The 27399-nt window shown below is 39.6% G+C and overlaps 2 protein-coding genes across 7 annotated transcripts in view; both read left to right on the forward strand.

The window, feature by feature from the left end:
- Positions 1-1423: 1423 nt before the first annotated feature.
- On the forward strand, positions 1424-4949 carry ATP5MC3 (ATP synthase membrane subunit c locus 3). Its single transcript, XM_082056096.1, has 5 exons — positions 1424-1561; positions 1640-1717; positions 2702-2779; positions 3150-3343; positions 4704-4949. Exons 2-5 carry the CDS (start codon positions 1679-1681, stop codon positions 4816-4818), a joined length of 426 nt encoding a protein of 141 aa, XP_081912222.1. The 5' UTR covers positions 1424-1561; positions 1640-1678; the 3' UTR covers positions 4819-4949.
- Positions 4950-8871: 3922 nt separating this feature from the next.
- Positions 8872-27399, forward strand: part of ATF2 (activating transcription factor 2) — a 44801-nt gene continuing 26273 nt past the window's right edge. For 2 of the 6 annotated variants that reach the window (XM_082057343.1, XM_082057348.1), the window contains exons 1-7: positions 8872-8964; positions 12742-12775; positions 17923-17991; positions 18599-18668; positions 21062-21158; positions 21683-21801; positions 23874-24002. In XM_082057343.1, the coding sequence (XP_081913469.1) occupies positions 18621-18668; positions 21062-21158; positions 21683-21801; positions 23874-24002 (393 nt within the window). In that variant the 5' untranslated portion in view covers positions 8872-8964; positions 12742-12775; positions 17923-17991; positions 18599-18620. The other 4 variants (XM_082057345.1, XM_082057344.1, XM_082057346.1 and 1 more) reach the window with 4 other exon arrangements.

Below are 27399 nucleotides of genomic sequence, written 5' to 3' on the forward strand. Positions count from 1 at the left end.
GCAACAACTTAAATATATGTGTTCCAGAGTTTTACCCCAAACATGGATTTTTCTGCATTTTTCCTACATGGCACCAATACTGCTAACAGTGGCAAATTACCATTAAAATAATGATCCCCTATACCGAATGAAAAGTATCAATGTGTGATTAAAGCAGGAAATCTTGGGAACACATGCTCAGCTCAGTAATGATAATCTTGTTTGGATAAAGATGACTGAAAAAGGATGTTAGGTGGGCATGAAACTGCTCATGGGTGGATGAGAAACAAGCTGGATGTGACCCAACAATGTGTGCTTATAGCCCAGAAAGTCAGCTGTGCCCTGGGCTCCATCAAAATAAGTGTGACCAGCATGTCAAGGGAGATGATTCTGACACTTTACCCGGCTCTTGTCCGACCCCACCTACAGTACTGCATCCAGCTCTGGGGCCCCCAGCATAAGGATATGGACCTGTTGGAGGTGGTCCAGAGGAGGGCCATGACGATAATCACAGGGCTGGAACACCTCTCCTATAGAGACGGGTTGAGAGAGTTGGGGTTGTTCAGTCTGGAGAAGGTTCTGGGGAGACCTTATTGCAGCCTTTAAGTACTTAAAAGGGGGCCTATAAGTAAGATTGGGACAGATTTATTAGTAGGGCTTGTTGTGATAGGACAAGGACTAATGGTTTTAAAGAGGGTATATTTAGACTAGATGTAAGGAATTTTTTACAATGAAGGTGGTGAAACATTGGTCCATTTTGCCCAGAGAGCTGGTAGATGCCCCATCCCTACAAACACTCAAAGTGAGGCTGGACAGGGCCCTGAGCAACCAGATGTAGTTGAAGATGACCCTGCTCATGGCAGACAGTTGGACTAGATGACTTTTGAAGGTCCCTTCCCACCCCAACTATTTCATTATCACGCAAAAAATTACTCATTAAATAACAGGGCCTTTTTGAAGACTTAAGGTGTTCTTGCATGTGCCATTTTTCTGTCTGTGACTCATGCCCTGGTGGGACCCGAAGAGATCTGGTGTTTCTGTGGCCTGTGAACATCCCACACGCTGACAGACGCAGCAGTTCCAGCCCAGCACCAGTGTTGCCGGACACGGGCGTTGCTCTGCCCTTCCTCACCAGGCCGGGGAGGCTTCTCCGCGCCGCAGCTCCTTAAAGCTCTCCCGGTCACGGGCTCACCCCGCACCGCGAACCGCTGCCCCCCGGGGCGAAGCGCCCTCACCCGCCCGCTCCCCTGCCGCAGGCCCCGAACGCGCGTCACAGCGGCAGCGAGGCCGCCGGCCTGGATCTGATGTGTGGTGTGCAGCCCTGGCTAAAGGCGCTAACAGCCCTAGCGGCCATGCTCGTGACCTAGCTCCCGGCGACCGCCGCGAATGCGCCGTCATCGCGTCACCGCTCCCGCCCCGCGGCTGCGCCTCCCGCCGCTGCCATGGAGCCGGTACAAAGTGACCTTGGCGCCGCGCCCCACCCTCTTCCGCCGCGCTGCATCCGGGCGCTCGCCGCCGGCCTCGTCGCGCCTGCGCAGAGTTGCCCCAGCCCGTCGGCTCTGAGGTGCGGCAGCCGCAGCGGGTGAGTGGTAGCGCCGCGCCATCCGCTCCCATCGCCGCCCCCGCCCGTCGCCCTGTCACCCTCTCCCTCTCTCCGCAGAGACACCGGATTGTGGCCCCCGGGACGCCTCCCGCTAAGATGTTCACCTGCGCCAAGCTCGCCACCTCGCCCTCCCTGGTGAGTGGGGGTGCCCGGGCCCTCGGGAGGCGCCTGGGCCTCCTCGCCGGCCGCGTCCTGAGCTGCAGCGGGGCGGCGGGGGACCCTGGGTGGGCAGGGGTCAGGCGGGCCTCTGAGCCCCGCGGCAAAGCCCCAGGACGAGCCTGTACCGAAGGCTGCCCACCCGAGTGCGGAGGGTGAGGAGGTGCGGCGAGCTGCGGCAGGGCCGGTTCTCCTTCCCGCCTCCTTGGTGTGGGCTAGGGCCCTTTGCCAAGGCGAGGGTCCTTCCCACAGCAGCGGCGAAGGGGGAGGGTAGCGCTGCGAAAGCTCCTAGGCCTGGTGTGCTCAGCTCCTTGCTGTAGGTCAAACTCCAGCCTGTCGCTTGTCCTATGCAAGGCCGGGGTATTTTGCCCTTGCAGAGACGAAGGACTGCCCTACTTCAAAATGTCCTCTCTAGCCCACAGAATGGATCGTTTGGCACGGTGTAGGCACAGGTTTCCCCTGGAGGAAGAGCTTTGTGCAAGAACTGATATGACCTTAGGCTGCTGGAAGCCCAAGGACACAAGCAGGCCGCTTGTGAAAGAGGATTCATTCATTTATGCCTCGCTAGATTTAGAAGTCTAGGTTATGCCTGTGCATTTAACATCTTTGGAATTCTTTTTGATGGCTTTTATTTTTTCATTCTGAATTGTGTATTACTGCAGGCTGGTCTGCCTGGCTTTTTTGTTGCTATTTTGCTATTTTTTCTGTTAGTATAACACATGTACAGGTTCATTGAATGAGGTAGTTATTCACAGTAACATCTCCTGAAAATAGTGCTATCAAATTGCGTGGCAGTGTTCGCTTCTGTATCGTTTATTGTATATCCAGCTATGCAAAGATTGCTGTCTTTCAAGTAAGACAAATGGCTTACTGTGTAACAGCCTTATAATCTTACATATTATTGTACAGGAGCAGCTGTGATCGAATGTTTCTTTTTTCATAGCTTTTTACCTTCTCTTTCAGATCCGTGCTGGATCAAGAGTCTTGTACAGACCAATTTCGGCATCTGTGTTGTCTAGGCCAGAGGTCAAGACTGGAGAGGTACCTTATAAACAAAATTCTGTATCTTCCTAAATTACCTGGTGAGCCTAAATGTCCTCAACCTAGAGTTCACTTGTACTAACTTAAACATCTATAGTATGAAACTTACTTTAAGTTAAACACCAAATAATACTTGTTGCTGCCTTGCTGTTTCCCCTGAGAAGTCTTTTACATTTAAAGTTGACCGCTTTCAGGTGGAGCGGGTAACATTCTGAAGTTTTTAACTCTTAGTTATAGTCTTATCACTTGGAGGAGGCACTAGACATTGGATCTAACACAGCTTTTAAAACTGCAGAATAACACTATTAAGATGGTCATAGAAAATGGTCTGTGTCTGAATATAATGCTTTTTCATGTTTTGTTTTCTTAGGGCAACTCAACACTTAATGGGGCCCAAAATACTGTTTCCCGACTAGCACTTAGAGAATTCCAGACTAGTGCTATCAGCAGGGACATTGACACTGCTGCCAAATTTATTGGTGCTGGTGCTGCCACAGTAGGTGTGGCTGGTTCTGGTGCTGGTATTGGAACAGTCTTCGGTAGTCTAATCATTGGTTATGCCAGGTAATCTATCTCTCTCTTACAAAACTCTTGAATTGCATGCAGATTTATCTTGAGACAGCACCCGCAGATAAGCTGTAGTAAGGATAATTACTATTCATTATAAACATGGCTAAATGACATCATATGGAACTGTATTATATGCATCAAGATGGCTGTATTGTTAAATTCAGAACTTTGTACACTCTACCTGGAGAAGAGACATGAAAGAAATGAGATCGTTAGACTTGGTCAGTGTTTCAGTCACCGAAGTCCAATGTTTCAGTATTCAGTTCCTGAACTGAATTAAAAATCAAGACTGGATCTTTTCCTGCCTGAGAGGGGAGGAGAAGTCCTAAAGAGAAACTGTATGAAAACTGATAATAAGTAATGTGTGTGTGTATGCTTTACACTAAGCAGACAGGATTGTTATTTAGAAACAGATGCTTAATTAATTTTTTCTAATGTGTTCAGCTTTGCTTCTCAGAATGTGTAATTACTTTATCAAATGAGTAACCATTCCTTCTAGAAGTCTGAAGGGGGTGAGGGTAGGGGTTTTATAGTAGGGATGAACTTCTTCCAGATAAGTTGACAATATACCTGTGGTATGAATAGTTCACTTGGTATCATGGAAGAGCAGAACCAATACAGGCATAGAAAAGCTTTGTTGAAGGTTTCATGTTCTTCATTACTCTTTCAACCAGTCAAGTTTTATTTCTTAAAGATTTTTGAGCCCTACTGAAGACAAGGAAGTTCACTTTCCCACTTGATGAAACATCAAGTGTTTTCAGTACAAAATGAACATCTTTTCTGAATTTGGCATGAATATGCCAATAAGAGATTGTAGAACATTACTCATAGTATTATGTTGAAGGTTTTTTTTTTCTCTACCACACACTTGGAGGGATAATTCATTGCATTTTTGCAGTGAACTGGTCTGTATTTCTTTTTTTGCTCTAGGTGGTTTTAGTTCCTATATTTGTCTGAGAGCTACTTAAAATGTTACATACAAACTTCCTTGGAATATAATTCTAACGTCACATATGCAAAATAGATTTATAAAGCGTAGTGCTGATAGTTCCTGCAGGGGAAGATGCAGAGAAGTCAAATTCAAAGGCATACATGAATGTAATCACAAAAAAATGTGTTCATTTGGAAAAGCCATATACAATCTGCATAACCCGAATCTAGTCTTAATTGCCAAGTCATTTGTCTTCAGTGAAATGCTTACCAAGAATTACTTCTGCTTGGATTTATTGCGTTTTCCTGTAGTGGAACCTATGGCAAGGAAGTATGAGGTTCAGAATCTTTCAGATGCATTGAACTGTATGAAAAATATCTTGATTGTAAAGATAAAAGGTCTTACACCTTCGCTTTCTTTTAGAAATCCTTCTCTGAAGCAGCAGCTGTTCTCATACGCTATCCTGGGATTCGCCCTGTCTGAAGCTATGGGTCTGTTCTGTCTGATGGTTGCTTTCTTGATCCTATTTGCCATGTGAAAGGAGATCTGCCTGTAATATTGGCATTGGAATGTAACTCTGCATTTTATGGGACTCCCAAAATGTTGGTGTCATGGAAATTTATGCTATTTCCAAAATCATTTCATTAAAGATAACAACTTCAACTGTCAGCCTGTTTCCTGCATTTATTGTCTTTCTCACTAGAGTATCTGGAAGACAGCATGTTTTCATTCAGTCAACATGCATTCCTCCTGATAATGACATACCACACAGGGCCCTTCAAACAATCACTTCAAGTCAAATGTTTTATTTATTAATATGTGTAGGAGTGCCACTTACTTGTTCAAGTGGCAAATCTTTGAAAGATCAAAGAATTTTCCACTTGGTTCTGAGCAGTGTCCCAGTAGAATGAAATTAACTACTGCTTTAGATTGGTTCAAGGCATTTAATTGTGGTACATTGATGCTATACATTTAATCAGTTACTGCATTCTTGGCATCACCTAATTAAAAGGGAGAACTTGCAGCTTCCTAATTTTGTAAAGTCAGCCTTCTGTTATCTCCCAAATTTTTTTAAGAGCAGTAGGATCAAAGCATTTTTAATAACAAAATATCTGTAGTATCAAGCTTTGCTTCTCACAGTGTCTGTCTTTTAACTATTTAAATGCATTTACGGTATTCTCTACACTTACAGAAACGTACTCTGAGCTACTACATACTAATCTGGTGGGGAGGTTGATGGTATCTCACACTTTATTTAGAATATTAAATAGATCTGATCACTCAACAAATACAAGCTGAACTTTGGAAGGCAGTGAGCAAGCATGTTACAAGCTCTGTCATCTTGCTGTTAAATGGGTAATTACGGAATTGAATCTAGGAAACTGTACTGTAAGCTGCTTATTTCTAGGGAAATGACTAGTGGCTATCAGGACAGTGTAAGGTGCAGGTAAGAACTTTATTTTCATCTGAATTCAAATTACCAGTGGCCCTTTAGTCTAACTTGGACCTAGCATGAGAAGCTACTTTCCCTGTATGTTCTTAGGAGAAAATGGTCATCTGATCAAAAGGATTAAAAGTTGCCATGTAAATCCTTTTATATATGTGAGGTTTAGGAGTGTAGAATATGCAGCATCTTTAAATATTCATCTCTAGCACTGTATTAGTTGTGCTTTATGTGATTAGGTGTGGAAGTAGACTTTTTGGGGGGTGAGGGAAGGGTAGGAGGTAAAGCATATTGCAGCTATCTTCCATGTGTTCTGTACTTACACCAGAGTTTTTTAGGAACTTACCATTATCCATTCTCATAACTAATTCTGTTACAGAGCTGACATGCAGTGCATTTGCCCTGGATGAAAGGCAGATAATTAGAATCCTCTGCTAAAACTCATTTGTCTACTGCTATCCTTCTGGTGGGTGATGAACTTTGCTGCTTTTTTTTTTTTTGTACCATAGAAATCTGAGGTGACAATCCATTTTTCCTAATATTGTGGACTAGCCTAGTGAACTAGCTTAATTCAAACTTCAGGTTTCCATACTGCTGGGATTTGGCTAAACAAGGATCTTAAAACTTCTCTTGGTCAAACCTAGCTCCATCTCAGTTAAGCATACTTAGCAATTTGTTTACATATAAAATGGTTTTGTTGGGTTACCATTGTATGTTTGGTGTAGAGGAAGTTGTGGCTAAGCTACTGCTCCCCAACCTTAATAAGAAAGCTGTCTGAGTCACCATGAGCTCCTTGAATCAGATTTGAGTAATGGTTTCTGGATTTACATCCCATCTTTTCCCACGTGGTTTCACCCTGAAAACATGTATCCTTTTCCCTACAATCAGCATTGTCTGAAAGCCAGCAGACATCTCAGGTAACTCTGTACATAGATGTAAAGCCTGTCTATTTTAGTAGTAGCATCTCTTCAAGCTCGTTACTTTTTGACACACTCTTAGACTGGTGAACATGGGCCAAACCCAAGGAAAATTGCTCTTAGGTTATGCCAATCTTAAAAGAATAATATTTCAGTGTTGCAGATAAAGACTAATCAAGGTCTTTCAAAACATGGCAACAAGCCTTCATGCAGGGGATTATCCTCCTTATAGACAATAAGGGGCTTAGGAGCACTGGGCAGATTTTTGTATCTGAATAATCACAGGACACACTGACCATTGCTTTCTTTTCACTGCTCTTGAAAAACGGAGCTTAGTCTTGCTGGTTACTTGAGCGCTTCAACAGCTCAGGCAGTTTGAGTGGTCTTACCAAAAAATCTCTTGAGTTTTCCTAAAATGTCCACAAAAGAAACAACTATAGTTGTGTAAAAGATTAAACTGTTTTCTTCTTAATCATTCTTTGCAGTGGTTGGGCAGCAGCAAGCTATCTAAAAGGACTTGACCTTCAGCATAAGAGTTTATATTCAGAAATCTTTTTCGTAGGTCAGAGAAACCAGATACACAGTTTCAAAAGGTGATACTGTAGGCTTCATGTTCCTGAAACCTTTGTCAGTTTTTCTGATGTGGACCGTACTGACCTTAGACACTGTCAGCTTGGGAAGATTAATGTTTTAGATACTGCAGACCCAAAGACTCTGCTTGTGTTTCAGTGTTGAAGAGGGAGCTGGCTGGAGCAGAGATCTTCATCATTGCTTAATAACTTGCCTGCTGTTCCTGTAGATCCACCATACTCATGTGTATTGAAAGAAATGTTTGTTACCAATTATGTTCTTAAATTACTGCTGCAGGTAAGTAAAAGTGATTCATCCTTTCCATCCTGCTGCTTTCCCTCTCATTTTTTGTGCCTGTTTCAGGCTGAGGAAGAGCAAAGGACTTGCAGTTTCAGTTCTCTGTCTGTTCAGGACTGACTCTGCTGTGTGATGGTAGATCTAAACCACTAAAAATCCTTGTTTCCAATAGAGCTCTTAGTTGCTCTATGAAGGACGAAGTAAGATCTCTGTTCCGCTCTTCTCTGCACTTATGTTTGAGCCCTTCACAAGATGCTTATGGTAAAGAATAATTCCACCTCTAAGTAAGCTCTACTTTTATGCGGTGTTTTTTATCCCACCTTATCTCAAAGACCTTTGCAGAAGTGCTGTACAGTGCCTACCCAATTTACAAGAAGTGAAACATACTGTATAATATTTTGCAAATTTAGGGAAACTTAGATGTAATTTACTGTAGTTAATACTTATTTTCTTCTTTTTTAGAAGTTTTTTGGGGTTTTTTTTTGGTGGTGGTTTGGTTTTTATATTCATAGTTTCCTACTCTCATGTCAGCCTCAGAGCAAGAAAAATTATACACAGACACAGAATTAAAACTTCATCTGTGATTCAGAGCACACTCTAGCTAAATTGTGTTACCATATATGACTCTGATATTTTTTAACTCATCCAAAATGCTAATTACTTCCAAGTTAAATTTAGGTAAAGATGCTTCCCTTCTTTGTACAGCGCTGCAGCATTTTTGATTCAGTGTTAGATAGGGTGAATGTTCAGCGAAGTATGACTTCAGGCATGCACCCAGGTCCATCCGCAGAGATGTGGTAGGTACGGAGATGGGGAAACCAAAGGAATTCAGCCGGTACCTGGCTTTGGAGGGCTGGTCATTCCCAAACCGTTGTGACAAGTGGATCAAGCACTGGCACAGACCAAAGCCCTGCGGTGGGTTAGTCTGTCCCTGCTGCCAGCCCTCACGCAGCAACGGGTGGATGCTTTGTCCTCCGAGCTCCCCGCTCCCCTCGGCTGCACGAATCCTACCCGCAGCAGATTCACTGACACGCGGGACCGGACGCGGTTCGGCTTGGCGCTGATGGCAGATGTGTCCAGGCGTGACAGGGGCAGGAGCACGTGGGGTTCGCCGCTGTGGGCACCGGACAACAGTTCAAAGCAACTAACCGGTCTCCGAGACGTGAGCGCTGCCGTCAGCACCGAGCGGCGCTCGGGCGGACCCAGCGGCACCTGCTCAGCCACCCGCGCGGCCCCGCCCGGCCACACCCGGGCGCTGGGCGCTTCCGGCCACGCCCTCCTCAGCCGCCCCGCCGACATGGCCCAATCAGCGGCGCGCGCTGTCCTCCGCCCCTCCCCGCCACGTGACCCGCACCTCCCCGCTGCCCGCGGAGATGTCAGCGCAGCTCTCGCGAGAAGTGACGGAAGCCTGTGGGGGACCCGGCCTTTAATGTGCGGTCCGGCCCGCGCTCCCGGGGTGAGTTTGTAAACAGCAGCGCGGCCCGGCCCGGCCCGGCGGCGGCTCCGCCCTCCGCGCTGCGGCGGCGCCCGGGCGGGCGAGCGCACCGGGGGCGGAGGGGAGGGAGCGGCCCCGCTCGGCAGTAGGCGGGGGATGCCCGGGAGGCAGTAACATGGCGCCGCCGCTCCTCTCCACGGCAGCCCCCTCCCCCACTGCGGCCTGCGGCCCCTGCCGCCCCTAGAGCCGAGGAGGGGCGGCCGGCGCCGCGGAGACCGATCCTCGCCCGGAGGTAGGGGTCCTGCGGGCGCCCCAGGGAGCGGAGCGGGGAGGCGGGTGGGTGGAGGAAGGGAGCCGCGGCTCCCGCGCCCCGCGTCTGGGCGCCGCTGCCCCGCGGGGCATCGCCGGTACCTGCCCCGGGCCCGGCCTGTGGGGGCGGAAGGCGGCGGGATGGGCCGGGGAAGGGGCAGCTGGGCTCGGCCTTTCCGCCTCAGCTCCGAGGAGGCGTCTTCCTGCCTCCACGTTCTGCGCTGGAGGGAGGTCTTGGTCCGTGCTCGGTGCCGGTGCGGGGGTTGCCCATGGGTGTGAGGCGGAAGGTACGAACAGCTTCTCTGCACCGGAGAGAGGTGTCGGCCTGCCCGGGATCCGGCCATGGACGTGGGCCTTCTGCACCAGCTGACCCATTGGCTTTGCCTGTTACTGTGCGTTATGCCTCTTGAGTGGTCTCAAGAGGTCTCTGAAGCTTTCATGTGAAAATCACATCACAGGCCCTCAAGCACTGATGGCTGTGTGATATTTTAGGCATAAACGGTTTATGACACAGTGCAACTTGATGTTTGGAGTGAGGAGATGTGTGTGCTGCCATGTTGCTTCTGCCGTCTTATTCATTCTCCAGTCTTTCGGCATCCCTCTTCTTGAAATGGGTTCCACAAGTATGTTTCCATGTCCCATCCTCACACTCTGTGTCACCCATTTGCTTATTGTTACTTATCCCAGAAATGTTTATCTTCAAGTAGTGGTACTGTCACCTGTTTCCTTGCACTAGAATGAGAAGTTCAAATTTAAGGTGGATATTCTGAATCATCCACTACTTTCCAGATAGTGACCCAGAATATGGCCGAAGTCTATTTTCCTCCTTTTAAAATATTTTTGTTTTCTTGTCATATTCTACCCATGCCAGTGAATGCCATGTCTGAAGCTCTTACTGAGGGTAAAGCTAGATAAGAGTTATTTAAAACAACTTCCTGACATTAAGGTCATAATTCTCCTAGGTCTTTCTTACATGCTGAGTTCAGCACTAACTGATAGGATGAGAAGGACTTTTCCTTGTGGTTCTGGCCTTCCATAAGTGTCTAGACATGATTTCTTCAACCTTCCACTGAAGCATAAGTTACTGTCTATTGATGGATATCCAGTTGCAAACAATTTCAGAGTGACAAGCTACAGTTGAGTTAGGCATTCCCTTGAATTCTTTTAGTGTTTATAATTCTGCATTCCAGAATCAAATTTGGAAAATTGTCTTGCTAAAAAACAAAACAATAACTTTGTCAGGGACTGCTTGTTATATAATGCATTTCAAAAAAAAAAAAAAGTGAAATAATAATAAAAAAACTTTAATGTGTACATGGAGTGAAGCTGCTTTTTCAAAAATCCAGTATGCGTTTGTTTTATTACTGATATTGTATGCTAATACTTAATCAACTAGTTGAGCCTTTGATCTTTGCAGTGTAGCGGATATTTCTATCCCGATTTGAATTCTAGAAATATGAACAAGTTTGGTATGTCTTTTTCCAGAAACTTCTAGATTATGAAGCATCTAATCTGAGGTGCTTTTAGGTGTTAAATTTGATCACACATACTTTTTATAAATAATTTTGGCTTGCATGCTACTTCTCAGTGTGACAAATTGTTGAGCAGTCTGAAATATGGCATTCTTTTGAATCTTGTTTGATTAATTTTTGGGTATATATATATTGCCTAAAATTCCTTTTCTGTGATCAGCTGTTCTTTTTCTCCCTCCCACTGTTAATCAGTTTAAACTTACATTTATGTCTCTGAGAAGCTTTACTAACTGTAAAAGTTTATATGTTATTTATAATCTCAACTTTTTTAATGGTTTCTTAACATAATCTTGAATTTCTATATAAAAATAATGCATTAACTATTTTTAAGGTAGCAAACATGATTCAGTATTATTAACTTCTTTTTTGGAATAATGAGTAGCTCCTGCATAACTTAAATGCATTTGCTTCAAATCAATGTGCAGTCTAAAGAGGCATTGGATATAGATAGTGATGGAAATATGAGTCAATATTTAATAATTATTCAGTAAATTTTTTTTCCAGGCTTATGCTACATTGTTTCCATCTTCGTTCTCTGTCATTTTCAGTTCAGCCTGGGAACTTTTCCTTTAGCTCCATTCTGGACAGGAGCTTCTCTTCAGGAAGCTGTTCCGAACAAGATAGTATGTTTCTCGTTCTAGGTAAATGACAGTGGTCATTTATATTATTGCTTACAGGAAAGAAAAAAGATCATACTTTTTAATGAGCATGTATGTCCTATTGTGGAACATATATGATATATTTAAAGATTTTTTTTAAATTAAATTCTTAATTATTGAATTAAATTTTATACTTCAGGGATGCAATCTGAAAAAATGTAAAAATTAAGTAACTTTGTTAAGCCTTTTTTTAATTCATTGAAAGTAATGTAGCAAAAGGAGACTTCACTTCTAATGTTTGTTAGGTTGATGGGCAATATTAAGACTTTCAAACCTAGATAAATGAGCTGGGGAAGGTGAGTCCTATAATCTCTTTAAGAAAATTGTGAAAAGATCACTGGAATATTGACCCCTGCATATTTCTTCTCTGAGATTCATTGGCCTTTCAGTTATCTACAAGAGCTGTATTCACACAGCATGAATTTCCAGTAAGTCAAAGAAAGATCAAGGCGCCTCTGAAAAATCCTTAAGCCAGGGGGTTGACTTAAGAGCTGCTGTATTCCACTAACAGGAAGTGTTAGGCCTAAGGACGTTACTTTGTTACATTAGTGATCTCCGTTTACCTGAAATGTACCTTCACGTGGAAAAAGCCTCCTCCTTCAGCAAAGCTGAAGTGACGTAATTGCCCTGTTTCCATATGTGTGAATATCTGTCCAGCTGGCTTTCTTGTTCTTATTTGAACTTGCTAAGCCAATCGTCGCTTCTTGCATCTTTTTCTTCTTGTCCAGATGCTCTCCCCCTTATTTATATAATCTTAGACAAACCAATGAAAGTATGGAATTAACTTTAGAGATCAGTTACAAGTACTTAATTAATAACATCATAAAATAGTGCCCAAGGTTTGGCTTTTTTTAAAGAAAAAAATCTCAGCATTGTGGTGCAGGCATTACATTCTTCCTTATTCTTCCTCAGAACCCTCTGAAACAGATCATGTGTCTTCTAGGAAATAGTGTGCTCTATTAAGCAGTGAAGTGTGAAGAAGGAAGGAGCTCATGTTTTCCTGTTAGCCGGTTTTGAGGCTTACAACCTTCAGTTATTCTGGACTATGACTTACAGTTTTTTTGCTGAATTTACTGACCTACTTTTTTGTGATCCCACTTTCTTTATGAGGAGAACCATTTTCATGTTTCAAAGTTTTTCTCCTTCATTCTCTTAATAGTTCAGTTTTATTTTTCAGGAATGCTAAATTCTATTGCATTGCACAAATGCAATCAGTCAAAACACTATTGAAAGTGGACTTTAATGATCAAGTGTTAATTACACCACTTTTGCTTCAACTTTCTTCTTTTGTGTTATAGGAGACTGAAAAAGTAGCTGTTCCAGGCATTCCAGGTAAGTGGAGCCTTTTTTTTTTCCTTTAAAATACAATTTTTATATTTTTTAAATTCTTTGAAGTCTACTTCTATAGAAAACTGGAAAAAGATAGGCTCAAATGTGGGAGGTGATTAAAATTTATACTGTACAATGCTGTATGCAAGTATTGAAAATATAAAAGGTGGCCTGTTCATTTTGATTTGAGTTGATTCATTTGGTTGCACGAGAAAGCCATCTCGTTTAATTTTGTAGTGTTTAAATTTTGGCCTTTTTATGTTTCAGTTTCCTGTTGTAAAATGAAACTTTTAAGTAAAATCTTAAAAAACTTACGCTACCTAAAGCAGTTACACACTATGATGAGATCTACAGAAAAGCTTATGAAGAATTAATTCTGTATACAGTATCTTGCAGTAAAAAGGGGCACAATCCCAGATCAAATGTAAAGAATAAGAGGAAATGTTGAATAGACATGATCAGTCTTGAGGAAATGCAAACATCCATTGGAAAATACATCATTTTGTAAAGTACAGACACCAGGGTGCTGATTGACCACTACAATTCTGATTTGTCTCAATGGCCTAATACATTTTTTGTCCAACTTTCTCATTTTTTTTCAAACCAGAATGTAGAGATGTTTCTTGAATTGGAGCCACATGTGAGTGGTCTGTCTAGCTGCAAAACTTGAGTTTGCATCACATGTAAGCAGTAGTGGATAAATGGGCTACTACTGTAGCTGGCAGACAGTCGGATTGTCCTCCATGGACTGGGTATGTGTAAAGAATGTTGGTTGGTTGGGGTTTTTTTCTCAGCGAATTTGGAGAGGTTTTTGCAAGGGTTATCAATATGTATACATTTTAAACAGCTACTAAAGTGTTTAATAGAAAAGTATTTGAAATTACATGTCAGTTGTGTTTTCCGTGCTCTTGTATGTAGGGAATTGAGAAAACAGAAGAACCTTTACCAGTAAAATAAGCCAACAAGACATCGCTTAAGTCAGTGTACGATTCTGTTCTTTTACAAATCATCTACAGGAAAGTATTTTAGAAGCAAGCCTCAGAGTATGTAGTCATAGTTTCCAGAAAGTATACCTAAGATGTTTAACTAAAATCTTATTAAAATAAAGTAATTGTTGAAGCTATTTTTATAGCACATTTAGACGAACAGTGTGATGTTTTATGGAAACATCTTTATTTTTTAAATAATAACACTGTCCTAAATATTAGTAAATTGCTCGCAAACCTGTGTTTATTTCTCTGTATTATATATATATATATTAGACATTCATAGGTACTTATTTATATATTTTGCTGTACTGTTGGCTTTCCAAAAGTGGTAAAAGAGGCTTATGACATTTTAAATAGGAGTGATGGGAAGTATTTTACCTTTGCATTCAAAGCAGGGAGCAAACACCAAAAAAGTGAGATTACTTTTTAAGTACCGGAGTTGATTATACTGCTGAGATTATTTCATGGTTTTCCTGTGTGGAGCTCTGATCCTCTTTCTCAGTGTAACTCAAAAATATTCTCTATGTGGGTTTCTTTATGCTACTGAAAGGAATTTAGGGTTAGAAGGCTTACAGAAGGAAGCTGCAGTTCAGTGGACTGTAGTGAAAATCATTTCACTGAACTGTTCAGTTTATCTGAAGAGTAGAGTTTCATATTCAGGCTGAACTGCTTCAGGAACCATGTTTTTTCTGTGGGACAAAGTGTTTCTGTTGCATGAGTAACAATCCAAGGTGGCTGTAATTCATCTCTAGCAATGTGATTAGCAGTTTACACACTTTGTTTCTGATTGGGTCAGGTGAGTAACATTTTTGTCAAGATGGCACTTTAAGTTGCTATTTTGGTTTTCAGAGGAAGAGTATTTTCTAAATTCTTCTTTTTTACTGTGATATTCTCTCTTAAAGCAGTCAGTCTGCAGTAGCCTTTTGAAATCAGAGTGGCAATCACAAACTTATTTTCTATAAATTTGCTTTCTGTGTCTTAGTCTTGTTATTCCTGTCAAGCAACAACAAATCCAGAGGGAAAAGAGGAGGCAAAGGATGGGGTTTGTTTGTTTTCTCTGTCAGCAACAGTTTTAGTTGTTGGGCTGTAAAGCTAACCATGGTAAGTCTTTTAAAGCTGTCAGGACATTAACCAAGTTTGGATAGTCTCTTGCCATTGTCCACTTCTATTTCTAGCTATGATGCCTGTATAGTATACTTCAAATTTCAGATTTATCTTGGATTGCTCAGAATTTCATCCACTCAAATTCTGAATATCTCCAAGGATGGAGATTCCACAGCCCCACTAGGCAACCTGTTCCAGTGTTCAGCTGCCCTCACTGTGTGATTTTTTTTTTTTTTTCTTTATTATTATTATTTTTTTATGCTCCCCTTCCTTATAAATTTTCAGGTGTGGCTTGTGAATGTTGCATCTCATCCTTTTGTTGTACACTATCCAGGGTCTGGATCTGTATTCTCTGTAACAATATATTAGTAGTGTAAGACGGCAAGTAGATCCTTCCTTACCCTTCCTTCTTCATGCTGAACAAACTTCGCTTCCTGATATTCCTCTTGTATGTAATAGTCCAGCCTCCTAACTATTTTTGTGGGGCCCCTGCTGGTTTCTCTTCATTTTGTCATCTGTCTTGAGGGGCTCAAAACTGGACACAGCAGGCCAGCTGTAGCCTCATGAGTGCCAGATGAAGGAGAATAAACACTTCCCTTCATCTCTTTGCTGTGATCTCCCTAATTCTGCCCAGGAGGCTGCAGCTTTCAGTGCTGCAAGCAACATAGTGCTGAATTATGTTCAGTTTGTTGTCCAGCAGGAGTTACAGGTTCTGCTGTAAAGCTGTGTGACAGCCACTTGGCCCTCAGCCTGCACTGTTACTTCATTTGAGGTGCAAGCTTTGCATTTGTCTTTGTAGTAGGTAAATACCGTCTTTACCAGTTTGGCTACATTACCCAGCATGAGCCCTTTGTTTTCCCATTCTGTCAGATCTACTTTCTGTTTAGATTTATAACGCCTGAGGTCTTGCTGGAATGCATGAGTGAACTTCTTTTAAGTGCAAAAATTTCAGTGCTTCAAGATATTTTTTTTTTTCCTCAGATGTTAGCTGGAATCCCTTTACAAGGCATTACCTCACAAAATTCCTTGTGGCCTGCAGTCAAATAATATTACAGAGATCAGGAAATTAATTTATCTCCAATGTTTTTCCAGTAAATTTGCCAGAAGGACAGCACTTTTTTCTTTTTCACAAGGATTCATTTTTGGTTTATAAATCAGGAGGCATTAAAAATTCACAGGCTTCACAAACCAAAACATGGAACCTGATAACGACTTCATATGCAAATTCATGTTTTGGGAATATTCCTTTAAAGAAGAAAATGAGCAGACTTGAAAAATTGATCTTTACAGCTTAAGACCTAAGAAGAATGCTAACAGCGTGGATGGAACAGATTTTGTGGCTGATACTATGCACTTGTTGGAGACTGACAACAAGCTGTAGTAACAGAGTGGAAAAAATGCCCTACATGCATTTTGTTCATCAAAATCTTCATCCTTTGGATAAAAATCCCCAAAATTGTTTCTTGCACCTTCAGATATTTCTGATACAGCTATAACTCTTCTGTTCATAATATATATCTGCATAGATGTTCATATTATAGCCATCTATAACTGTATGGTGCCCTGTGATCAAGATTTAACAAAGCAAATTCCTTTAGAGGTCTAAAGGAGACTGACTATTAGTTTTGAACCCGCATTTAAAAAAAAAAAGCAAACCAACCTCTGGCTGTTGCACAGCTGACCAAACATAATAAGCTCATGGGGTAACTTTTAAGTGTCTGTTGAAGTTCCAGATAATATAAGGATGTAATCATAAGGCTATATTGATAAGAGCCTTATTTTTTACCCTGAGTATTCAAACATACCTGTAACCCGTTAATACTCTTTATTGGTGACATTACTAAGTTCAAGAAATATTTAATCCCTTCAGAAACTTGAGACAGGTTATGAACTTTTTGTGGAGAACAGCAGAACAATATCCATCCCTGATTTGCTTTGGCATCCTTTCTTTGGGACATAAATGTTTCCCTGAGTTGTCAGTGCCAAAGACTCTAAAGTTTCTGGCAGCCATTCATCTCCTCTTGGCTTGTGATCTCAGCTCAGTATCCTCATCCTGTTGAATGTATATATTTAGAAGTTACACTTGGGAATCTCCTCCACTCCATGTTTTCCTTCTTTGTTATTTGGTGCCCCTGGTCAAGGACACTGGGATCTCCTCCTCCTTGAATTAATATCCAGAAAGCCTGTGCAGTAGTTTTGTACTGTACAGGCGCAGGCAAAAGGATCAGGTGACGTGTTCTCTAAAGATCTCTGAGGTATTAAGTCTTAAATGATTTGCTTATCCTTACTTGATCAGCCATGTGTCTAGTGCTACATGGTGTACCAGAAGTGAACATTCTTAGGATGGTTAGATAGTTTCAGAAGCCTTGCAACTTTTCATGGTCAGCCTGTTGGGGGAGAGATGGATTTATTCTGCTTATGGTCTTAAATCATAAAGACATCTTTATTCATCTTTATTTGCTTCATCAAGCTAAGCAATGTTCAGAACTAACATTGTTGGACCTCCATACAAATACTGATATTTAAAGATGAATGTATTTTCTCCAGGGTAAAGCCACAGATGGTCTGAGAGTGCATGTCATCTCCTGGCTAATTAACTAATTTTTGTACATTCATTCCCCACTCCACCCTGTTACTTGACCTTAAAACGATGTAACTTTAGTGTTGAGATTAATTACTCATCACTATTGGGTTTAGTGATGTGAAACAATATCTTGATTTTTATATGTTCATTGTACCAGAACTTTGTTTTTTGTCACTGATGTCACAGCATCCACATACTAGTTTTATGCATGATCCAGCACAGGTCAGCTTAATCCCGTCTGTGTCCGTCTTTCTCTTCTTGAAGCAGAGTGATGCTGCCTTGCGATGTTCATTCTGTGCTTGTGGGATGGAAGGAGGCATAACTAAATAGAGCGTGTATTGAAGTAAACAGTTTCTTTGACAAAGTGTTGTGTTTCATGGGTGAATAGTGGGCATTATATCATTTATCTTTAAAAAGTCATGTATTATTGCATTTTAACATGAATAGTAATTTATATCTTCTTTCAATTACAGTTCATTGCCATGAAAAGGAGGATATGATAGCTTGTCCTATGAAACAGTTTTATATGTGAAATCTGGCAGGTATGTGTATTAGTATGTGTGGTGAGTGTGCAAAACATCACAAAATATCATTAATATCTATTACTTAAAACTTTTTTAGCCTGTTGGTAATTTAGTCGTATAGCTGCAATGTTACTAAAGTATGGGGGTTTGAAGTTAAATTTATAACAGTTTACATAAAGGGCTATCTGCTAACTTATCTTTAAAGATGAGCTTTAAAGATTATGACAAGCCTGAGGAATCAACCATTTTTCCCTCATCTGTTGGCGCTGTATCCTGGACTAATGGTGGGATTTGCATCATTATTACAATGTATTTTTATTTCAGTAACAAGTTTTCTTACTGTGTTTTCAGATACCTTTTGCACTTAGTTGGTTTTTTTTGTATGAATATTTGCCTTTCCAATCAAGATGTATGTTTCAAACCTACTGTTTCTATTTGGTTTTGTGTACCTTCCTGTCAGAGCTTGGAATCCAGACTCTACTGGAATCCTGGGTATTTAGATTCTTAGTGCAGCCAGAAGGCAGAAATTCTTGCCCATGGAATATTAAAATATCCTGTGGGTGTTGGTGTATTGATAAACAGTTGCAATATTTGTAAAATTTGTTGCATTCTCACTTTAATCTAGGTAGCACAACGACCTGTGGAATATGAGTGATGACAAACCCTTTTTATGTACTGCCCCTGGATGTGGCCAGGTAATGGTCTGACTGGAAGTTGGTAACATTGATCAAATCAAAGTAAAACAGTGAGAAGTATCTCTAGGGATCAAAGAAATAGAGATTTGTGATAACTGGTAGGAAGTATCTATGTTTTCCTGAAAAGCAGGGGACAGCAAGAATTTCTAGTGTTTTGAGTGTTTGTTCAGAAAATGCTATCCATGGAAGGTTCTAATTAAACTACCTTTTCTAAGCTGAAAACACTTTCATTAGTTAGCCCTGCTTTACTTGCTTTCATTCAAAACATAAACAAACACCCTAATTTGTATTGGGTAACATGTATTTTTCAGATTATTTCAGTGTTAGTGGTGAGCCCATTATGAAGCTTGCCTGTTACTAATCTTTACAACTATGGTGGCTACAAATATTTAATGGCATAATTTTTATTAATGTACATTTTTGTATATAGGAAGGTGCTAACAGTATGCATGCCAGAAAATGTATTTCAGTTCCTATTGTAATTAATGTATTTTATTAAATAGCATTAGTCAATGCAAAGCTGAATGTGAACAGGAAAGTAAAATTATTATTGAGTGTTTTAGCAGATGATTGCTTAAAAGGAAGCTGTCTTAACACATCATTTTAGTAACCTGAAAATAAATGAATTTGCATTATCTGCTGCATGAGGTAGACATCCCTGCATCCTTTATATAGAATTAATTTCTTAATCAAGCTGAATTTTTTAATTATATTGATGCACTTGGATTTATTTGGACTTTGAGTTCAAAGTATTTTCGTTTTCATTCTGAAAACTTAGTTTTTATGATGAATGACAGCATTAGTGCTATATTAATGGAGCCTTTGGTATTTGAAGTGGGAAAAGACTTAAGATTTCTTATTATGTTCAATACATTCAGAGGCACCAAAAGTAACAGAAGAGGACTGTCTTCTCCTAAGCAACATGTTTGTTCCCATCCTATTTGAATCTCACTTTAGTGTAAGCTCTGTCAAAAGTGTTTTGTCAACTATATATTGTAGAAGAGACACATCATGGGGCTACAGCAATTCTTGATTCCCATGAAGGAGGACAGAGATGCTCATGTCCCTGAAAATGGGCAAGGTTTCACCAGATGCCACCTCATACTGTAGAAGAGAGAGAGGGAGTTGGGATTTGGAGATCCTGTTCCCTCTGAAGGAGCCTGTCCATCGCGTAATGGGGACAGAAAGATGTACTTAAGTCTCCTAGTGTGATAGAACACCCAGATTTCTGGCTTATGCTGTATCTGGAGATAAGGCACAGGAGCTATGGAGAGCTGGGCATGTGGGACCCTTGACAACAGAGTTCTAACAAAAAAAAAAAGTGCTTGGCCTGTATCACTCTTCCTTTCAGTGATCCTGCATTTTTAATTTCCCTCTCAGCTCCCCACATACATGTCCTTTCTCACAGAAATATTCTGGATAACTGTACTCTGAGGTCAACTAAGCTTTCTGTATTGTTTTCTGAGAGATGACACTTGGTGTGTATCTGTTACAAGATATATATGGAGTGACTTGAATTATTGAAGAATAATCAGAAACATAATTTGGGACTCAAATGTTCAGAAAGAAAAGTAAGAATTTGAATATTTTGTAAAATGTGTTCTTTCTAGGAAACCTGTATATTGGGAAACGTTTTCTTACATTATCTCAATTGAAACACTAACTTTACCCATAATTATAGATGCATAGCAAATTTCAAGTTAGTAAAAGGAAAAAATATCTATTTTATAGCACCTGGTTTGTCTGCTTATTGCTTTTCTAATAGAACATACCCCAAATTTGGGGGAAAGTGTGCGCAAAACTGGCATACTCCTGAAAACTTGAGAGATTTTTTTAAATGCTGATAAGTTTAGTTCATTCACAGCTTTTCAATTGTCTGGCATTGTTCTAGTGTTTCCAATTCTATCTGCCTCTTATTTTGTATTGTAAATGGTCAGAGGCAGGAGGATACTTCTTTTTTTACGCTATTCAATACAGTGAAGTCTGTGTTTGTGATTACATATCAATTCTCGTTATTGTGGTAATACACACAACACAGAAATCAAATAGTGGTAATCACTAAATATTGTCACAATCCATTAGTATAGGACATGGTCATTTGCTAACAGTTGATAAAGTCTGCAGCACTCTGAAATGTCAGTCTTGGGCTATTGATGAGTGCAGGTGCTGATAACTTCCATTTCCGTCATATCATTGCTATTTAGTTGCTATGAACATCACTTGCATTTTATAATATTTCTGCTTGGTACCGTTGACTAAGGAACAAGATATATCTGCCTAAGACTGTTAATGTAGTAATGCTGGTTTTACATGCTGTAATAACTTTCTGTAGAATTGCATTTACTTTGTTCACACTCAAAATTACAACTATTTCTTGAAACTTTCTGCTGCAGCGTTTTACCAATGAGGATCATTTGGCTGTCCATAAACATAAACATGAGATGACACTGAAATTTGGTCCTGCTCGTAATGATAGTGTCATTGTGGCTGGTTAGTATAAACTTTTATAACTAGTTTATTCACTTTTCTGCTGGAGTAGGGGTACGTTTTATGTGTTTTCTGTACATAATGCATAGACTTATGTTAAGAGCGTATGAAACAGTTTCTATCGTTCTCTGCAATCTGTGCTTAGGCAATATTTTCATACATAATTAGCTTTTGTCAGAATTTGAAGCCAGTATTATTATCCATAAGTAACATTTATTTGGAACTTATATAATTAAATATTTTAAATATTTTTCAATTATCGATACCTTAATAATTGATTAAATTATATAATAAGCATTCAGTAAGAACACACACTAATAAAGGCTGTGCCTAACAGGATCCGTAACTAAATTAAATTGCATTTTTAATCATTTGTTGATATTATTTGTCTCTTCAATTTTAAAATATGGAATATTTTTCACATACTATGGTAAAATTAGAAGGATCAATTGGTAATTATTATTCTTTAAATGGGATAGTAGAAGAAAGATAAAGGGTTTTTTTGGCTTTTCTACGCTTCATTTCAGATCAAACACCAACTCCAACTCGATTCTTGAAGAACTGTGAAGAAGTGGGCTTATTCAATGAATTAGCAAGTCCTTTTGAAAATGAGTTTAAAAAGGCTTCTGAAGATGACATTAAGAAAGTATGTTCAAAAAAACATTTTCTTCTCAGAGCTTCTACTTCTTTCCTATCAGAAATTCTATTTTAAAAAAAAAGAAAGCCAACTTTGGTTTATGTGTTGCCTTCTAAACTGTGCCAATAATCACTTGCCAGCTGCTTATACATGTTGCATGGAGAGAATACAAATCTATAAGGTTACTGTTCTGAAGATTCATTTACCTGATTAATTTTACATTTTTAGCATGGACAATGTGACAAATTGAGTTTGTCTTAATTCTTTATGTATCTGGTCTGTATCTGTTGAAGTTAAATATCAGTTTTAGTTGAAATTTCATTAGACCCGGAATAAGGAAAAAAAAAGTCTGAAAAAGGAAGAGTTTTTGCAGAAAGAAAAACATCTGCAAGAAACCCATGTGAAAAGAGCAGAATGTGATCACTGATTATTTTGATCAGTTTTAAAATACAGATGTTATTCTAAGGATCAATAGTAATGATAATGAGTTAAATACTGACTAAAGAAGTGCCAGTAATTCAGTTATTATTATATTCACTATATATTGAAGTCACTTCTCCCTAGAAATTTTTGATCACAACCTAAAAGTCTACCTTTTTTTAATGTACAGACTGCAATATAAGAAAAATTTGGACTGTATCTGTTTAGCAACTCTGTGGTTTTTTTTGAGGAACTTCCCATACATTTAAATGTGGTTTCTTCTGTTTATTTTAGTACTTCCCAGTCATAATTGGTTAAGGGCCCAAACTTTTAAGCACTTCTGCAAATGAAAAATTTTCTTCAATATCCCCTTTGATTAATTTTGCCTTTGGTTGACTGGTCAACCTGGTTCACTTCCATAGGCAGTGATTAAAAAAATACATTTTGATACTCATATATACTGATTTTGCAGAATCAGTATCTGCATTTTCGTTGTTTTCAGTAAAGATTTTAATAGGTACTTGAAAACAGGGTAGATTATTATCTGTTCCTGACAAAGCTTCACTCTTGCTTTGTTACTGCAACTATACAAATAATGATTTTTTTTAAGTGATTCATGCTAACTGTTCTTAAAACACTACATATGGTAATACTGATTCTGGTTTTTCTAATACCGTATTTTCTGTGTAGTTCACCACTACCTTGGAGGAGGTCATAGGTAGTGTAAAATATTTTTAACATTTTAACAGTTTCTTTAATTGATATTAGTTTTCCAAGCTTCCCTCTGTGTTATGAGAAGAAACACGGTTCTGCCATATCTCTGGTTGATTAATACACATAATCATGGCAAGGGATGGAAAAATTTACCATAATGGCACACTTTCTAGGGTGTTGATGGTTTAGTTTTTTTCTGTAATATTTCACATTCAGATGTGGTATGAAGAGAGGTGCCACTTTTGACAGTTCTTCCCATTAATTATATACTCCATAGGAAAGCGAGGAATTCAATTGAAAAAAGCATCTGGAAGAACAGAAATAGAAAATGAGCTTTGGGACAAGCTTGTTCCAAAAGTATTTGGAGAGCAGACAAGATAGGAGTGTAGTCTTTCAAATCTATAGTATTGCTTTAAGTATTTTTGTAACTTCTTTGTGGCCTTTCAGATGTGGATTTTATCTGTGTAGTAATGTAAACCTTGGTTTTTCAATAATTATTTGCTGCAATAAATTTGAAATTAATTGTCCACAGTAGCTTTCTTAATTTGGATACGTAGTTAGGATTTTGTTCTTTGTGGCATGTGATGTAATAATTTATAGAAGGATAATACCTTCTTTTAACTGTAATTTTTAAGTGTAGCACAGTCCTTCCTCAGCTATACTTTTCCTGTGACTCTTGGGAAAGGAAAACTCGGAGTGTTTTTAATTCTCAAGAAGAAAATACTTAGTCTGACATTGGTATTGAAAGACAATGTGTTACTAAAGACTGTTGTTCATGCAGATGCTGAAAACAGCCTCAACTGGTAATGCATCTGCATCAGGGTCTTCCAAATATCAACACCTCCCTGTTGTTATAAGGCTGATACTTTTCTTTAATTGTTAACATTTTCTTACATGTTTTAATTTTTTAGAGATTCAGTAATTTTGTTTTATGTTGTTGCTGTTAGATGCCTCTAGATCTGTCTCCTCTTGCAACACCAATTATAAGAAATAAAATTGAAGAACCTTCTGTTGTGGAAACAACTCATCAGGATAGTCCTTTACCTCATCCAGAATCTACTACCAATGATGAAAAGGTCAGAGCCCTTATTTTTCGTTTTGGAATGTGTTATTTTCACTCTTCTGATGGATCTGTAAGCTTGTTGTACATGATGATAGCTGCACTGTTTAGCTGGCTGAAAGGAAAAGAATTTGTGGTTTGCCATATTCCTGTGCATATATTTTTAATTTGTTAAATTCTTTAGTTAGCTTTGCTTACTGCAATGATTTCTTTGCCTCACACTGGCCATATAGTAAAGCCAGAAGGGAAAGAAAATTTAATATTTATGCTATGTTAGAAAAGGCTAAAGAGGCCCTTTATTCTGGCTTATGCAGCATCATTCATGAAAAGGCAAAGAAAGTTCAGGGGTTGGTTTGTTTGTTTGTGTTTTTTAAATAATGACAACAGTTTGGGACTCTTCCTGTATTTATCCTATGTTTTACCATAAATTGTTTTGTAGAACAGCAGGGGATGTTCTACAAAAATTTACAGGGGTGAATGGGCTGTCTTTCAAAGCTAAGCACCAGATAATTTTTCTAAATTTTCTACTCCTTAGGCTATAAGAGTGGTGATCTCAGGAATTTGCTTTAGTGTTTGCTTCAGTACTTGGAGAAGAGTGAGGTATTGTCTGTCACTAGGGGATGTTGCAGTCAAACCAGTTTTAGAACTGTTGCTCTAAAGAAGAAGTAAATGCTTTAATAGTAATGACAACTTTGATATGTGTCTAGCAGTGTTTTCATCATGTGGAGTTCTCTTGAAGAACACAAAATGAAGCAAAATCCATGTAATGAATTAATACTATTCCTACTTCAATAAATAAAAATATTAGGAGCAGAAGGTAATAAAGCAGTGTGGTTGCTCTAGTCAGTCTTTTTTTCTATGTGCATCTTCAGTGGGTGATCTGCATTTGTGGGACTTAGCTACCTTATTCCCCAAAATCACCAGGACTTCTTAGGACCACAGAGTAATTCAGGTCGGAAGGGATCGCAGGAAGTTCCTGGTCCGGCTTCCTCCTAAAGCAGGGCTTAGCTCTGAGCTCAGACCAAGTTGCTCAGGACTTTATGCAGTCTGCTCTGGAAACCTTCAAGGAGGGAGGGTGCATGGCCTCTCAGTGCAACCTGCTCCCATGCCGGGCTGTCCCTGTGGCCAAAGTGGTTTTCTTCAGATCCACACGGAACCTCTCTGGTTTCAACTTGCCCCCCTTCTCTTAACCTGCCTGCAGGCACCACAGTGAGAAAAGCCTTAAGTGTCTGACAGAAATGTATGAGTTTCAATTCAGGTTTGCTTTTACAAAGCTTTGCTGAGTTTTATTATTTAACAGGGGTGGGTAAACATAGGTAATCAAGGAAATCATGTAGTTAAAAATAGTAAAAGTAGTTTAAAGGAATTCATGTAAAAAGCTGCTTAGATTAAGCCAATCGTGGTCCAAATTTTAAGTCTTCTTTATTTAATTTCTTCTTTACTTCAGAGGTTAGTTTGCTGTGGGTTTTTTTGTTTGGTTTTCTGTTGTTGTTGTTTTGGTGTTTTGTTTTGTTCCCCCCTGCCCCCACTGCGAGTACTGATTCTAAGTACTCTAATTTTGGCAGGAGATAATATTAATGTAGAGTAGTGGTTCAGTATCTCGTTAGCACCATTATAAGTGAAAATTATATCTCAATGTTTGGCAGTGCTTATAAACTTATTTCATTCATGATGTAATTTCAGTTTTGTCACTGTAACAGTGCTGAAGTGAAAAGCTGCCGCTGCTCAATGCTGTTCTGATGTCTGATTGTAGAGACAAGCTGAGCAAGGATGAGGGTGCTGCTTGGAGTGTGCTGCTGCTGGTGAATGTGGCCTGCAGAACTTGAGAAATGTGAGCAGAGTGTTGCTGTTTTCCCAGTTAGATTTTTTATATTCTCCTTCTGTAAATGTATTGAAGGAGGGAAAGCTTTATTTTCAGGGTGTAGCTTGTTTTAAAACACATATGCCACTGTAACTACTTAATTGGCTGAATATATTTCAGCAGCCTTAAATGATTACAGCGTGTTAACGTATGTGCAAGACAGTTTTATACTTCATTAGTGCAATGCTTCGACCAGTTATTATCGCCTATCAGCCTGGTGTGCCTATGGTTTTATTTTTATATGTTGATACCTGTATATATATATATATGTGGTTGTCATGCATGAAGATATTTCAGTTGAAAGGAAGAACAAGGGTCAGCTCTTACTGCTCTTTTGATGTTAGGGGCAAACGTGCGTGTTCTGTGTCAGATCCTTATGATGGGAATGGACTTTTGGTGGCTCCTTGGTCCAGTAAAGAGACAGGTAATAGTGACAAACAGCAGGCAGGAAAGGGTGAAGCTGAAGCAGTGAATAATGACATAATATTAATTTCAGAATTAAACATTGCCCAAAGGTTAGCAGGTCAGGTATGCTCCCCTGATGCCTTCCTCTAATTTCCCACAGTCAAGCAGTTCAGTCTCCTCTATGTTTCCCTGTGGCTCTTTGAATAAGATCTGTATAGCTGTTATGTCGAGTTCCTTGTTTGCAAAGAAGTATATAATCCTGTCCTAAGAATATTTATTAGTCAACTCTACCCAATTTTTTTCTGTTTCTGCAATTTCATACTGTATGGTTTTCTTTCTTCTAACTGAATGCTCATCTGTAACTCTAGGTACTATATTCAAATCTTATAAACTTATAAACACCACAAATTGATACTTAAGGAAAAATTCTTGCTTTCCTCAATACAGCTCACTGTTATTCTTGATAAACTCTCATTCACTGTAAAGAGACTTTTAGGTCCCTTGGGGACAAACCTGAACAAACTGATGAGCCCTGATGACAAATCTAGACTCTGAGGTTTTGAAGGGAGGAAATGTCATAATCTAAAGTCCTTTCTTTTTTAAAGCCCACAGTTTGCCAGCCCACTTGCAGTTCTGTGAAGTGCTCAGAGGAGTGCACAAATTTTGCAATTGATGTATAAAAAGAAAAGCAATCTGTAAAACAGCTGAGACCTCACTACTTAAAGCTTTATTCAGAGCAAATAGTAATCAATGTAGCCTATATGACACAGGTGTGAGATGTTCTTTTTGAATTACAGTTTAAGAGTGGAGCAACTGAAGTGTGCTGGTCTTAAGAGCGCAGTTTTATGTGCCATTGGTTGCAGTAGCTAGTGTCAAAAGAATAAATAAGTTGGAAAAATCCTGTCCAGAAGTAAATCTGACATCTGACTATATCAAGGATTTTCTGAGAAGCAATATGGCTACTACATTCTAATTGATAATATACTATGCCTGATTGCTAAGCTAAGAACTATAGTCAATTCTGTCTACTATTTACTTGCAACTAAGGAAATTTAATTGCTGTGCTCAAATCATTTCTACTGCATCTGGATACAGATATATTTTGCAAAACTATGAATGTAGTAGTCCAAATATTTTTAACTTAGTT

This window comes from Streptopelia decaocto, assembly GCF_964273445.1.
Source record: "Streptopelia decaocto genome assembly, chromosome: 6".
Classification (NCBI taxonomy): domain Eukaryota; kingdom Metazoa; phylum Chordata; class Aves; order Columbiformes; family Columbidae; genus Streptopelia; species Streptopelia decaocto.